Source organism: Rhagoletis pomonella, unplaced genomic scaffold (genome assembly GCF_013731165.1).
Source record: "Rhagoletis pomonella isolate Grant_MI unplaced genomic scaffold, Rhpom_1.0 Rhpom_scaffold_00001, whole genome shotgun sequence".
In the NCBI taxonomy this organism is placed as follows: Eukaryota; Metazoa; Arthropoda; class Insecta; order Diptera; family Tephritidae; genus Rhagoletis; species Rhagoletis pomonella.
The window spans coordinates 1,855,593-1,871,663 of record NW_023458555.1 but is presented as its reverse complement, the minus strand read 5'-3'; the positions used below and the strand labels follow the sequence as shown (position 1 = coordinate 1,871,663).

Below are 16,071 nucleotides of genomic sequence, written 5' to 3'. Positions count from 1 at the left end.
AACTCAGATGAGAGTTCGCCCAGAGAATGTTGAAAAACGCTCTCTAAAAAATCAATTATTCACAATAAAATCGCAATCGCAATTTATCGCCGTCTTCACGTGTTTGAAAATCTCGCTTGCGTCCTGCTCTTTTTTCGCAAGCCGGTTACTCTTACTGTACTAACTGTTGAGCAGGTTCTAAGGTGACTCCATCCGTTACAAGTGTTGTACCTAACCGAAATGGAGCTCGGATGAAGCCGTCTCTAGCAAATGCAGTCGAAGTAGGTTTCTCGTCCGGGGTTGGACTCAACGTCCGCCCGGAGAAGAAATATGTGGAGCGATTTGGCTGTTGGGTATTGCTCTATGACGAAAAACTACTGATGGGGTTCGCCGATCAGAACGCCGCAACAAAAGCCCTTGTTAGGGAAAACCCCGAGTAATTTCCATGCGTAGAAGCAGCACTCATGGAAATGCGATCCAGACTTATACTGACCAACCGAAAGAGCCGAAGACAACAACAGAAACTTTCAAATTGAAATGGGGAATCGAAATTTGGCAGTTTGAGGACAGTGAGCATTAGGGCCAGTACCCGTTTAAACTTAGATTAAGTAAACTGAGTTTAAATTGAATAGCTGGCTGACATTTGATTGACTGATCTTAGTTTAAACCTGCCAAAACGGGCATTTAAACTTTGTTTACACCACGGCCTTACACTAAAAAACTGGCCCATAGAGTACGCCAGTGTTGTACATATGTCTATTCTTGCGCTAAATGTCAAATATTCGGAACTGCATCGTTGTATACCTTTACTGCCCTAATGTTACATACATTTCTGTGAATACATACATATGTATGTTCCTACGTATATCCAAGGTGCATCTATACAAGGTGGTGTTACTAGAGCAGCTTATTTGATATTTTTGTCTCTACAGTAGTATAGCAGAATGTCATCCAAGACGAAATGGCGAAAATTATCTCCTATTTTGTTTCCTTTTGACATCCTCATGTACCAAAAAGCAATAACAAAATACACGGGATTTTTAGGTTGCAGACAGAGTGGAAGCGAAGCCGAAGATGAAGATGAAGACGAAGCCGTCAGCTTGAAACTGTTCGGTATTGTTTTCAGAGACGAATCGCTTGCTGTGATGAGTTCTTTATTCCAACAAGCGCTTCTTAACTGGAAAATGACAGCATAAATGAGAAAGCAACACGCACCCACCTGGATTATGGGCAGCTGCTGCAGCTCGCCAGTCAAAACGATAGTTAGCGCTGGCCTGATAAACAGCGTATCATGGCGACCTATGCTTACCTCGGCATCAGACCATCTTCCCATTGTCATCTCGATCGATAAACCAACCGGATTCGCTTCCGCGAAACACCGGACCTATGTAAACTTTTCCAAAGCGGATTGGAAAGGCTTCGCGGAATTTACGGAGATCACCTTCGCTGCGCCCGCCACACCAGCCGACGTCCACCTTGGTGAACGTAAGTTCCGCAGGGTTGTCACTGCTGCTGCAGCTCGCTTCGTACCGGCAGGATGCATTACGGACCCCCGTCTAAACTTCCCTGCTGAAGTGGCTGTTCTAGCCAATGAGCGTAACAACCTTCGTTATGCCAATCCCGGAAATCCCCGTATCAGGGATCTCAACGGGGAAACCAGCCAGCAAAGGAGAATATTATCGTCCGATAACACTACTTTCCCCGGTAGCGAAGACACTTGAGGCCTTGCCACGAACCACCTGACCCCAGCGAAGCATCAGCATGGTTTCCATAAAATGCACAGTACAACAGCAGCACTTAACGCCATAAACACGCGGACAACACGTGACCTAAACCGCAATCGTCCCTGTGAGAGAACTATTCTAGTAGCGTTGGACCTGTCAACGGCGTTTGACACCATCAGCGACTCCTCGTTGCTAGAAGACATAGAGGCCTCATCTCTCCCACATAGGCTCAAACGGTGGTCATCGAATTATCTAATTGGTCGACACTCGTCAGAAAAATAAAACAGGGGGTTCCACGGGGTGGTGTCCTTTCCCCATTACTGTTAAACTACTATATTTCAAAGTTCCCTCAACCACTAGAGGGAGTCTCAATTGTCTCCTATGGGGACGATTGTTCGATAATGACGTCTGGGAATGGAATTGATGACTTGCGTTTGAAAACGGGTATCTCTCCGAGCTTTCTCGCTTCTTCACAGCTAGGAGCCTAACCCTCTCCCCTACAAAATCCTCTGCGACCTTGTTCACCACCTGGATGAAGGAGGTCAGACTACTGCTGGGAATTCACGTCGATGATACACCAATTCCGACGGTGAATAATGCCAAAATACTCGGAGTAATCTTCGACAGTCTGCTCTCCTTTCCTGCACATGCAACCGCTATTGTCAACAAAGTACAGAGCCGCAACAAGGTTCTCAAGTCGCTAGCGGGCAGTACTTGGGACAAAGGCAAACAAACGTGTGGTCGCTGCGGACTAGTAGGACGCAGTGGATGAAGCTGCAGAAGACTCAAAACACTGCACATCGGACATCGACTGGATGCCTTCATATGTACAAACAACCTGAACAAAGTTATAATACCCTTGTGCACAAGTGCGTTCGGGTATAAAAAGAAAACAAAACCAAAGATGCGTAAATATAAATGCAAAAATTAAGATCAAGGTTAATTTAAAAATTTTACTATTATAAGGGCAAAGGTGAAGGGGAATATGTAGAAATAGAAAATGATAAACATAAAGATGATACAGATAAATATTAGGAAAAAGATGAGGACGAGTAAAGATGAAGATAAAGGAAGAAAGATTAAAATAAAGGTATTTATAAAGAAATTGATATAGTCACAGAGATTCAACCTGGGAACTATTTCGGGATTTTCGGCGTTCTCGGGACTAATCGATATAATAATCGATATTTTTATCGCATTGTTACAGATACTTGTATCAACTTTGTTATCGACTTGGGTATCGATATTTTAATGACTTTGATATCGATAATGTTATCGACTTTGTTATCATTATTTTCATCGAGTTAGTTATCGATTTTGTTATCGATTTGGGTATCAGTTTTATTATCGATATTTTCTACGGCATGACCGTGATGTGGACGTGCTTGTATCTCTCTCTCTCTCTATCAACAGCAAATTTGATGTTTTTATACGAACTTCTACGGTACCTTGCGTACACGTTCGTGGGTAACCGCGCTCCAACATTTATTTTTCCTCTTCCAGCGATAAGTGTCCGTGTCCAACAGCAACGGAAAAAATAACATTTTCCCACTAAGAGGTGCACACATCTACAAAAAAATAAACCACCTTATCTGTTTTGTGGGTTATTTTTCTCTTAAATAGTGACGGTTATGTTGGGTCACTTTCAAAGTGGAGAGGGATATTTTCGACTTCTGGTTATGTGTTGTTGCCATTCTTTGGACTAAAAATTTGTTTTTTTGCGTTCTTTTACTTTTTCCTTTTATTCTCTTTTAGTGAGCGCATTTTGCTTACGCTCTAGCATTTTGACACTTTTCAGATTATGGTCAGAAAAGATAAGGAATGGACCTTATAAAAGGGCGTGGCAATTGCATATATATAAGTAAAAATCCCGTGTTTTTGTTGTTGCTTTTTGGTACATCAGGATGTCAAAACGAAATGGGAGATAATTTTCACCAATTCGTTTTGTTGACATCCTAAAGTTACGCCATTTCGTCTTAGATGATATTCTCCCATGATGCAATAATACAAGGTGGTATCAATTGTGACAGCTCGATTTGACACTGCCAGTAGAATGAGAAGAAAAACGGGAAGAAATTAGGCCCCATTTGGGGGAAAAATATAAAATTTAAAATTTTTTCCTAAACAAAATTTGCTTTTTTAAAGTATATTCGTAATGAAATGAAATAAAATAAGATAAAATACCTTAAAAAAAAAATTTGTATACTGAGAAAAAATTAAAAAATATTCAATTATATTATTAGGCAAAGAATTGTTAAAGAAGTAACATTGGTCGCGTTCATAAGACGTAGCTGTTTAGCTCATCTGCTACAAAACTGCTGGCAACTGTTGAACCCAGCAATTACGTCTTAGAAACGGCTTGGTGAATATGCTGCCAAATGAACAGCTGATAAATGTAAACAAATGAAATTGCAACAATTTTGCAGTTAATTAAACAGTGTAAAATTATATAGCAAACATCTTAAAAACATATATTTAGAAGCGTAAATAGTATTATTATAAAATATTTTAGTTACTTTATGACGCCAGTACTAAAATATAACAAATTGGTTTGCAACTGCCACCTAACAAAGCGGCGTTAAATTTAATATAAGCGGGTAAGTCTTTTCGATCAGCTGTTTAGGCCAAGCCCAACTCGTTGAGTTCAGGTAGCGTAAAAATTTTCCGCTGAAAAAATGGCGGAAAGTTGCCAACTGTTGACTGAGCGTAACTAGTCAACTGTGCGTTTCTAAGACAAATAGCCAACGGTTGGGCAACAGCTACGTCTTATAAACGCGCCCATTGTCTGACCTAAGGCAGACAATATGGCGGAATTAGAGCGAGAAGTTGCCAACCGATAACAACTTGTATTATTGCATCATGATATTCTCCTGTACTAAGGTAGAGACAAAAATACCCAATCAGCTGTTCAATCAACACCACCTTGTATCGTTATATTGCGATGGCTTATTTCTTCTTAATTTGCGCATATTTACATATCGATTATGTCTGCCTATGTTCATGGGCTATGGAACTTTTTCGTGCTAAAATTAGAAATTGTGAACGCCGAAGTTCTCTGGTATATGTTTTAGCGGCGTTGAATGTACCCCAGATGACAGTAAAGTGACAATCCGTGGTATGTTCAATGCACGATGAAATTGGGAAGGTTGAAAAATGAGAGGCTGCGTCCGAAAAATAATAAATTGAAAAGCTGAAAAATGTTCAGATGAGGAAAAAAATTTTAACGAGGGAACCGCATTGCTCGCAGCGCACCTTCGACGTAGACATAACTGAGTCAAAGATAATAGTGACCGATCAGTAAGGGTAAAAACGTGAAATTGTTAGATTTTTGGCAAAAGGGGAGCCTTGGGACATTGAAGAAAAGTGAAAATTAAAAAATTTAGTATGAACTCTAAAGTGGCACAGGTAATGAGCCTGTATTTGCAATGAAAGTTCAATCGATGATGCAAGAACATTTGCAATCAATGGAAATTTTTATTTTTCCTTTTTTTGGTATAGAGAAATAATTTTTACTCTTGTGGTTTGTATTTTCTTGCAGTAAAAAGAGCAAAGCAGAGAAGAATAACGATTTATAGTGCGAAAAATAGCCTTATTATGTCTCAGCCAATCAAACGGGACACGGAGAACAATTTGTCCGATTCTGAGATGAGTGCCTCTGGAGGTGCATTCGAATTTAGTGATTCGAATTCTAGTAGCAGTTCTAGTGTAAGTTCATCAACATCATGCTCGTCAGATACGGAAGAACAGCAATTAGATGCTCTTGAATTGGCTAAAGTACTCAAAGAAGTGTTGCGGCTTCCTCGAGGATTGTGCGAAAATGCAAAAGTATTCCATGAATTTTTCTCTGCAGAGACTTGGAACATTCTTCCTGAAGCGACCCGCCAACAACTTGAGCAATATTTGCCGAATTTTACAAATTTGGTTACACCTCAAAAAGCAGCTATTGAGAGACAGCGTACTTTGGCAATGTTATTCAGTGGTGAATTAAAGCTATTCGGTCATTCACCACTGGTCGACTTCCAACATGATTTGGAGGATGGAAACTACAGACCAGACGTGGTCCGCTTGCGAAAAAGTATTTCTAAATCCCGTCGGCGGGAGAAACGATTTCAGAGATGTGAGCGTTATGGTCAGCTTGCAAAAGAGTTATTTCTATCTAGGGAACGTTTACTTCGGTCGGCCCTCAAATCAGCTCCAGAGACGCTATTCCGTACGGAGCGTAACATAAGACGTGAACAAAATATATTACATACCGACACAAAGTTATGTACAGTGCGCTCCCGTAAACGTTTTCGAAAAGAAATCGAACATTTAACAGAGCAGCTGGGTCTTAAAATGAGCGAATTAAGTGCAGATGAGGAAGAATTTGAACTCGAGGGCGTGATATCGGATGATTTCCATCGTAACATGAAAGTTGATACAAGCTCTGCATTGAAAACATCAGCACCTCCATCGGATCGCTTCATATATAGTACTTTGTTTAAGCGGCGCCATGAACTTACGGATGAGGATGCCGTTCGTGCCGACCAGCATTGGCAACAGCCGCGACTGTCGAATAGAAATTTTCGAACTTATATCCGCGAACACAAGCGTCGCAAACTTACTGAACCGGTAAATTATCTTTAATATTAATATTACTCTCAAAACTATATACTTACATGACTAAGTATATTTGCATAATTTCAGACATTACCTGACTTTGAAACTTCTGACATTCGGTTGCGGGATGTATGCGCCAGAGCACAGATGGGTAGCAATTTCAAACATCTCTTTGGTGTGGGCAAAACACTGGGCCGAAAACCCAAAAACAAGCTTCTAACCAATACGGAGCCGCCGGCATTGGTGCCTATTCAGTCCATTGAACGGAATGCTGATAATTCTCTGTGTCCAGAAAAGGAATCTCCCGAAAAAATTAATATGCATTCGGTGGAGACCAACCCAAAGTGCATAAAAGAACAGCAAACATCGCAGTTTCAACAGCATTTGCCTGAACATACAAGCGCCACAATACAACATCCATTCCTGCCTGAAGATGGTGCACCATTTAACATTTTAGATGGTGAAGTCGAATTACAACAAGAAGAGGTAGAAACATACGCCACGTGTGAGGAGACCATACCTCGGTTTGTTATTTCCAATGAAATCGTTTTACCCTCTATTGAACAGAGCGACGTACCGCCACAAAAACTATTGCAAACACCACATAAGGAAGAAAATAATCAGGCAGTTTTAAAGGGAAAATTCCAACTATCAGAGAAAACTGAACGGGGTATAATGGTTGATCAGAACATACCTAAGCTGGAGCCTTTTTCGGCAATGCACAGAACAACCATCGAAAAAAGTCGATTGATTCCACAGTCCAGCTACAGCCCGTGTAGTTCTTCATCTGGCGTGGCAGCAATAGTGAGTCCAATTAAAAGAGCAGCACCACCAAGTATATCGTCTACAAAACCGATTAGCCCAGTAAACTTTGGAGCTTCATCAGAATTACTCCAAGAAACCCATGCGTGCTTCTTTTCGCTCATACGAGATTTGTTTTGTGCAACATCGCTCCACAGAATGCAGTATAATGAATTGCGATCGCGCATCGACGTCTGGCTACGTAACCCCATTACAGCATTAAATGACTGGTATGCCCAGGCAGATAACTGGTCCGGCCTACTAATGTCCGCTATAAACTTCCTGGCTGGCGACTTTGTTGACCTACCTGAAGAGTATGTTCCATACATCGAGTTCAAACCACAGCAAAATATTTTCCAGTGGATTGGAGCAGGCCGAGACTCTGACACACGTCTGTCAACACTCTGTAATTTTTGGCTGCAACGCCAATATGAAGTGCCAGAACGGGCGCAAGCAGCTCTTTGTCCCAATCTTACAGAATCGTCAAGTGATGCAGCAGGAATATCTACTGCTGGTCTTAACTCCATAGAAATGGAGGAACCTGCCATTTCATACGATGGGGGCGTATCGCCGCCGCCGCCACCACCACCGAGATGCCCCACTACATGGACAGTGTGTGCGGCTACATCTGAAGAAGTCATTGAGTTCCAGCGCCAGGAGCGCGAGCGATTCGAGCAACCGCACCGTGCTTACACGTATAGAATGCACGGCTATGAAAGCGTTGTTGGCCCAGTCAAAGGAATATACACACAAATGTATGCCTTGACTAAAGCTCGTGGACATAGCATGATGATCGGCAATCGTCCCAATTTCGTCACCATACTAACACTTGTCCGCGACGCCACAGCCCGCTTGCCAAATGGTGAGGGTACACGCGCCGATATTGCTGAGCTATTGAAAAGCTCGCAGTACATAAATTTGAAGGAGGGCGAAAATGTGCTACAAACAACAGTGAGTGGGGCCTTAGATCGTATGCATACTGAACACGATCCTTGTGTACGCTATGATCCAAAACGTAAGATTTGGATTTATCTGCACCGCAATCGGAGTGCAGAGGACTTTGAGCGTATACACCAACAACATCAGGGTATAGGAAAATCTAAAAAAGTAGTGCATCGCAAACCTAAAACGAAAAATTCGACCGCAGCGAAAACCCCATCTGAAATAGCAGACAGCAACAATATAATCTCTACTGGCGACGAAGAGAATATTGCTGGATCTATAGCACCGACCAACAATATTTCCAAAGTTGGCACAGCCTTTTCCATGCCTGCATTGGTTCCAGCAAATCCAATTATAGTTAGTAGCCAAAGTGCCCAAACACAGCAGAAAGTAGCATCTGTCACATCAAAACCAGCAGTAACACGGTCTCTTCCGGTTCCGCCACTTAAGTACAACATACCACAGCAGAAGTCGTTGCTCAAGTCAACTATGCAGTCGCATCCTCAACGACAGCAGCACCAACAAACTAGTACTACTGTTGGCATTGACACTCAATTGCAACACAACCAGAGAATCCAACAGCGTGTAGCAAATAGCAATAAGAACACTCCAACAGAAATAAATTCAGAAGAGGTCAAGGTCAACAAACAGTTAAATTTAACCATATCACCAAACAAATCCAACTTATCGGTATCTAATACTGGTGGTGGAAATTCTACGCCCATTATTGTAGCTACACCAACGGGTCTTCAAACAGTGCACGTTTCCAACGCCACTGTCCTGACAACATCAACGGCGAACTACGTTCCCCAAGTAATGCAACAGTCTTCCTTGACTGCAACTCTGGGTGGCAAGAAATTGGCTCTAAACAAACCAATATTCATCAATCAAATTAGGGGCCAATCAGCAACGGCTACTACATCAAAAACCAAAGTTTCTCCACAGCAAGTTTACAAGCAACAACTCAATGTAAGCCAGCAGCAACAACAAAAACACGCACAAGGTTTTATAATTCCAATAAGCATGGCAAATTCCATTGCTGGCTCCGTGAGCGTAGAATGCCATAGTTCAGTACCAAAAGAATCAAATTTGCGAACATTGCCCGTTACCTCTGGATCTAGTGAAGGTACGACCACGATTTACATGGACAACGCACAGTTCATTAGTACCTCCGACAGCACACCACAGGAACAATTACAACAAAAGCAAACACAAGCGAAAAACATTATACGATTAGTGCCAAGTATTTCGAGCGGTGCAGTGAAATCGATTTTACAGTCGACTTCAGCTGGCAGTGTTGTCAATGCCAGAAAACAGCCTGTGCATATTATTGGACACCGCGTTGTGACTGGTAATGCTGGCACAGGAGCAGGACGTGCTCAGCCACAGCAAGGTAAACAACTAGGTAACAGCGGTGGCCCGCAAACCTGTGGGGTTGCTTCGGTCGTGGCAGCAGGAAGCGGATCTACGCTCATAAAAATGTCGCCACAGACATTTGCAACCTTGCAACAAAAACAGGGCCAACATGTTGTTGTAAAGCAGTCTCCCGCCTCCTCATCGTCTGCAACAAACCAGCAACATCGTGTCTATGATAAGACCACATTTTTGAGTAAATTGAGACTTACGATTAATTACATAGTTAAATATTAAATTTATTTTGTATTTTTAGAAAACACTACAATTGTTACCCAGCCTGCCACTTCATCTTCACAAGCCATAAGCAAAACGATCTTTATGCAACAATCTCCCACCACTCCAGTCATTCATAAGTCAGGAAACGGTGCAACTTCCGTAGGCTCACAAACCTCATCTGTACCTATCTCTTCAGCTGGAAAGGTGCACACCATTAGTGCCACCAATCTTTCTTCGCAGCAACAACGTGTACTTCTCCAGAACTTAAAGCAACAGCAGCATATGCCACAAAGCTCGCAATTAAAATCAGTTCAAGTTGTAGCTAGCGGCCCAAGTACTCCTCAAACACAGACGCAACCGATGGAACAATCAAAAATTCACCATTTGGTATCGCGCGCGCAAACGCTCACAGTGTTACCGTCGCTCGCATCCAGCGGTGTTGCAGTTGGACAACAGGCGAACACTAAGGCTGTGACAGTGATGGTTTCGCAAGCTCAAGCACAAGGTCTTCCGCGAGTATTAAAGGCGTCCACTACGAATGCGCAGTCCCAGCAGCAAGCTATCACAATATCTACAAATGACACTTCTGGTACATCACCAACATCTGGCACTCGAATACTGACCACTTCTAGTGGTCAGATAATTTCTTTGGAAAGCTTACTTCAGAAACAAAGCAGTGGGGGGTCTCTAAAAATTAGTTCAAGCGGGGGTGTTGGCACTATTGTTAAAAATCTACAATCTCTCAATGCTATACAACATCAACAGCAGCCTCAACTCATAACCTCCACCGGAAATTCAACAACCTATACCGTAGTGTCACAAGGCAGAAGCATAAGCACCCAGCGGGCCAACCCAACGCAGGCCTCTGATAGCACGAATACGCTAACAAAAACGACTCTAGTGGGTGAGGGCACCGGCCGCCTTTTGGTCTCAACTGGTGGACAGCTTAACACACCTCAAATTGCAAAAGTCTTCGCTAAAGCAGGAACTACAAACAATTCTGCGAATACTGCAAATGCAGGTGGAAATATTAGAGTTATCAGAAATGCAACCAATGTTGGAAATGTTGGACTTGGAGGTGGTTTCAATATCAGCACTTTACAAGGCAAACAAGTAGTCTTTGCCTCTAAGCCACCGACAGCGGTTGTTAAAAGCGTTGGAAACGTCGTCCAAGCACCACATACACAAACCACCGGAATGGTAATTGGAGGGCAAACTGTAAAATTGCAGCGAAATGTGAGTAACATATCAATTATAGCTACAAAACGATTTTTCCATTAATGGTTTCAGTTACTTAAAAAAAGTCGATAGTGAAGTCAAAAAAGAACAGGAGGGATACAAGCCTTGCATTTCAAACAAAATTTTAATGTTTGAAGGAAAGTAAAGCGAATGTTACACGCACAATATTTATAGTGAAATTTGTATGACGATAAATGACAGCCTACGGATCGCAATGAGTATTGTCAATATCATCAATCCCAATCAAATCAATCCAATATCGCGATAAATATTGAGCGTGAAGCTTTCGCCTATGTTAAATGGTGTGACAAAAGATTTGTAAAGCGTGTTTTTTTTTTTTTTTTTTTTGAAATCTAGAGAGCCAAAATAGCTAAATAAATTTGGAGATTTTTGAGTAAATATGTATTCTTCGCTGGTAACAAACATTTTATAACCGGTAACCAAAATTCGCTCAAGTTTTTGGTAATAATTATACTTTTTTTTTTTTTGATTACTACTAGTTGATTTCCACCAAGTCTTAACTGCAGTTTATGTTTATTGGAAAAAGATCTCCTTTCTCCTTTACAACTCGAAAAAGGAAATCTATTAATAGAAACAGGCGAAAGGAAAAAACAAAACTTAAGAAAAAAACCTTGCCGATCACCCCATGTTGAAATTATTGGGACTTCTCTGAGCTCTTAACTGCAGTGGAAATAGGCTATAAATATCAGAATAGCTTTAATGTATAACAATAAATTACATCAGCTATTTTTAACCGAATTCCAAAAAGGAGGAGGTTATCAATTCGTGAACATTTCTTTTTTATGTACAACTTTAATGCACTTACGGTTAACATTTTTTGAAATTACTAGAAAACCAAAATAATAGTTGCATTTATAATTAGAAAAACTGAAGGACAATTTCATAACTAAATGTGGGGGGTCAAAAGTGTTTTATTTACATAAACACTAAACAAAATTAATTCACGTAAATTACTGCGAGCAGAAAAATAGTGGCACATAACAAAAAGTCATAAATTTGTGTTAAATTGTTAATTTTTAGACTTTTACTTAGTATTTGGTAGCATGACCGTTGTTTTTAATCACTGCTACATAACGACTTCTCACTTCTAGCATAAAGCTTGTGTTCTCGGAGCCGTCTCCTTACCGTATGAACACTATATGGTAACTTTAGGTTGTCCAAATTTTTCAAGCTGACATTGTGGGACGAGTCTTCGAATATATAATAAGTTTGCCGTATGGTAGTCGTTGATAATTGCTGTTTGCCGTTTTTCAGGTTTATTTTCATACGTTAACGTATTCATGGAGGCTGAACATCCACCAATTTTTTCACTTCTTTATATGTTTTCCCATTTTTCATAAGGGTTTTAATAATTTCACGTTTTTCATGAGTGCGGTGCAGACTTCGTTCCACTAAAAATTACAAAAATATGTTTTTGTCTATCCCGGCTAAATATATAACAAACCAAGTCATTAAGCTTTTTATTCCAACAACGGAAATATTCTTAATTGAAGTAAAATTTGAGACTATTTGTTCTGCACTACTATTTCACTGCTCGTCAACAATCGGAGCAGAACTCTACATCAGATTTTTCTGAGTAAATCTTGAAAAGCACTGAAGACATGACAAACCTGGTGTGGAGTTCTACTCTAAGAGACAAATTAAACATGAGTTTTTTTCATAGCCTCAGCACCAAAACAAGGGCTTCAATTCTACACCATCCAATGGGGGTGGCAATGTAGGTGTACTTGCAGCAGACTCCAGTGCTCAAATGCAAACCGTTATAATGGGCAATCAAATATTGCGAGTCCAACAAGTGCCGACGGTGAAAACGGTCGGATCTACCGGGTCTCCGATGCAACACCGCGTAGCAACTTTACCAGTTGGAAGCTTTGTTGGCGGTACAACTACGTCCAGTAGTGTAGTTTTGAATAATGGCCCGGAAACATCAGCAAATACCACAACGGTGAATTTACCTAAAACTTTAGTGCTCGGCAATAGCGGCCAAACAATACGTGTGCAGCAATCAGTTCAAACAGGCCACTCCCAATTACAGCCTGTAGCACCGCAGACCCAGCCACAGGCCCAGATGGTTACTGTTAAGAATACATCCCAGCAGGTAGGAATTTGTAGATGGAATACATTTTTATGAATAATTAAATTTATATTTAAAAATTGGCAGGGTGCAAAAACATCAAATGTCGGCCGTGTAGTTCTGGCTGTACAGGGTGGTGGGCAAATATTCCTTTCGCCTAATTTTCAGGGCAATACATTAAACCTGAAGTCATTGCAAAATATGAAAGTGGTTTCCTTAACGCCGCGTACTAGCACTGTTACAGGATTGACACAGGCACAGGACAAGCAAACAACAGTGTCACAACAAAAAAGTGGAAGCAGCAACTCTTAAAGGGAGCTAGTTTTTCTGAATATTTATGTTTTGTGAATGAATGTAAAAAATTAACCGGTATAATTATACATTTGTATGTACGAGACATGAGTATAAACATAACTACTAAATTAATTGACGTAATAGCTGCTGAAAACACATGTAATGTATGACTAATTACTCTTTTCTCATAAGATATTTGGCTTACATCAATATATTCAATAGTTCTAATTAATACTATTTAAACTTAAATAAGAATTCAAACTTGTAAGTGAAACCATGTATACAGATTTTTATGAATTCTCGGATTTTCATAATTTAAAAAAAGTAATTTAGAAAATGGTTTTGAACGCTTTTTCAGTTTTATTAAATATACAAATAAGCTTCGATATTTAATTAGAACACGAAGATATGAATTAAAAAATATGCTACAGTAGTTTTAAATGTGCCTGTCAGTTAATTGCTTGCTTTAGAAGCGTCTGGGCACACCGTATGCTGGTATACTACTTATCATTCCACCGGAAACAGGTCTATTTGGGCCTTGTGGTATATTTAAACCGCCAGGTATCGACATTCCAGTTGCACCCATTCCCGCTGATTCATTCATAGCAGCCATGCCACTACTTACTCCTCCAATGGGTCTATTGTGCACACCTTGATTTGCTTGAATATCTGACAAGCAAGCTTTCCATTCTTCCAAACGACTGTAGTGCTTGTTCAGCAGCTGTTCTTTGCGTGCTATCTCATTGCGCAAGTCCTGGTTTTCATCTTTTATTAACATATCGGGCTTCAGTGTGGATACAAGAAAACGTTTTTGTAGAAAGAATGCCTCCATCTGCCGGGCAACGTCAATAAAGCGATTCGTTGTTTTTTGTACCTCTAGTTCGATCTCATCCTTGTTAGTGCCAGTGTTAGGTTCTGATTTGGTCAACGACAAAAGACATGCCTGGAACGCTTCCTCGAACTCGTCCATAAGATTGCCATTCTCGTTACTAGAAGAAGCCATAACTACCTGAGACGTGCAAAATTTAAGCAATGAGAAATAAAATGTACTGAAAGCCAAAATAACATTCGTTTAATTTCTATAGTTACCAGATCGATGCCCAATGGTCGACGTTCGATAAATTGGTCAAAATCTAAATATATGGCATCGAAAATTTCAAGAACCAGCCGTCTTCACACACGATGTAGCGAACTGAAGGTGGCGTATTCCGCAAACCTCTATTTTGGTTTTGCCGATTTTTACAGCTCTCGATTTTCGTAAACAACGGCTCAAAAACTTTAAATGCCCTGAAATTCACTATACTTTCATTAAAACCATCTTTTTTCACATTTCCTTTATAAATTTTTATTACAAATCATATATTTTCACAATTTAAAGCAAAACACGTTTCCTATCGGAAAAGGGAATATTAATATAATTGACTTATCTCACATTTATTTACTGCGGGCTCCAGTAATCGACAAAACTTTTCGTATACATACAGCGTTTAAGCGTTCTTTCTCTCGTAAGCGAGATAGTTTGGGCATTTGAAATTTGACTGGACATTTGACAGCATACTGTTACGATTCAAGAATGATAGAATACAGGACTGCGCCCATGAGAGAGGATTTTTAAGCGTAATTTTTGCGTGACGTCATTTTGGTGCAATTACGAGAGAGAAATGCCAAAACGCACAGAAAAATATGTAAAAAATGCAGAAAAATGTGTTAGTATTAATATTAAATGGTGAAATTGGGCAGGAATCCAAAAAAATACAAAGATTAATTAATTAGAAACACGTAGTAATAATTTTGGACATGTAGCCCTTTACCCCACGTCTCCACCTTCTACTAAATGTGTCTTAACATCTGTCAAATTTCTGTTTTAACTTTACCCGTTTTCTCATATGGGGAACTTGCCAGAGTGTCCAGATTTGCCGATTTCGCGACAATTTAGCGATTTTTTTTTAGATATTTGCGCGTAAAAATTCAGCAAATTACCATTGGCGATTTTTGGCGATGTTTTCCCTTTAAATAAATTTTTCCCAATTATAATAATATACAAAACTTAGTTTTCCACGATAATTTTACAGAAGAGGCTAGTGAGCTGCGTGATAAACTTGACTTAAGAAGCATATTAAAATACTCAAAAATGTTTCATCACCCTAATTGAACAACTTTTGAACGGATTACATAGTCAATTAAATACTTTTAAAAAATGCTTGGATTTTGTCACCAGAAAAGTGTGTGAATCACAAGAGGGCGAGTTTCAGGGACCTGCCAATTCACTATTTTACTTTGAAGGAAAGAAAAGCAGCGGAAACTAAATATTTAAATCTTTTAACTTTCCCATGGAATAACTTTTCTCAGAACCATTCCATCCGATTTTGAAGAGTTTTGGATAATTGCTACCGACAACGAAAACACTTAGAAAACGAGTTTTGGAATTGTGGGCTGAAGGATGTTCACACCGGCTGTTAGTGTTTTCGTTGAAATTTCTTACATCCTCTCATTGCAGTTTCGCTACACAAAAACAAAACCAAAGTGTTTTTCCCATATTTTCTTTTCATTAGCAACCTCTTACTTTCATTTATGTTTTACTTTGGCCAGCCAATTAACAATAAATACGAAAAAGCGCATTAAAAATGATAAAATATGACTTCCACTTCGATAAATAATCGAAAAAAACTAGTGAAGACACCGATTGGAACGAGTGGAACGTGAGTTTTCAAGTAGTTTTCAGCGAAAACTGGTTTTCGTTTGACAGATTTTACATGGACGAAAACA

General features: G+C 40.1%; 2 protein-coding genes across 4 annotated transcripts; one reads left to right on the top strand and one right to left on the bottom strand.

Annotated features, from left to right (window-relative positions):
• Window positions 1-4,819: 4,819 nt before the first annotated feature.
• On the top strand, window positions 4,820-13,579 carry LOC118735918. 3 transcript variants are annotated; one of them, XM_036465962.1, is made up of 6 exons: window positions 4,820-5,000; window positions 5,242-6,314; window positions 6,390-9,654; window positions 9,715-10,913; window positions 12,601-13,035; window positions 13,099-13,579. In XM_036465962.1, the coding sequence occupies exons 2-6, from the start codon at window positions 5,298-5,300 to the stop codon at window positions 13,321-13,323; spliced, it is 6,141 nt and encodes a 2,046-aa protein (XP_036321855.1). In that variant the 5' UTR covers window positions 4,820-5,000; window positions 5,242-5,297; the 3' UTR covers window positions 13,324-13,579. The 3 variants fall into 3 exon arrangements, with proteins under 3 accessions (XP_036321855.1, XP_036321864.1, XP_036321846.1); XM_036465971.1 differs by having other exon boundaries at window positions 4,820-5,006; XM_036465953.1 differs by having other exon boundaries at window positions 4,820-5,108.
• A 54-nt stretch (window positions 13,580-13,633) lies between these two features.
• On the bottom strand, window positions 13,634-14,530 carry LOC118735938 (mediator of RNA polymerase II transcription subunit 28). Its single transcript, XM_036465982.1, has 2 exons — window positions 14,395-14,530; window positions 13,634-14,314 (listed from the first exon to the last, which is right to left on the bottom strand). The coding sequence occupies exon 2, from the start codon at window positions 14,306-14,308 to the stop codon at window positions 13,772-13,774; it is 537 nt and encodes a 178-aa protein (XP_036321875.1). The 5' UTR covers window positions 14,309-14,314; window positions 14,395-14,530; the 3' UTR covers window positions 13,634-13,771.
• Between the last annotated feature and the right edge of the window lie 1,541 nt (window positions 14,531-16,071).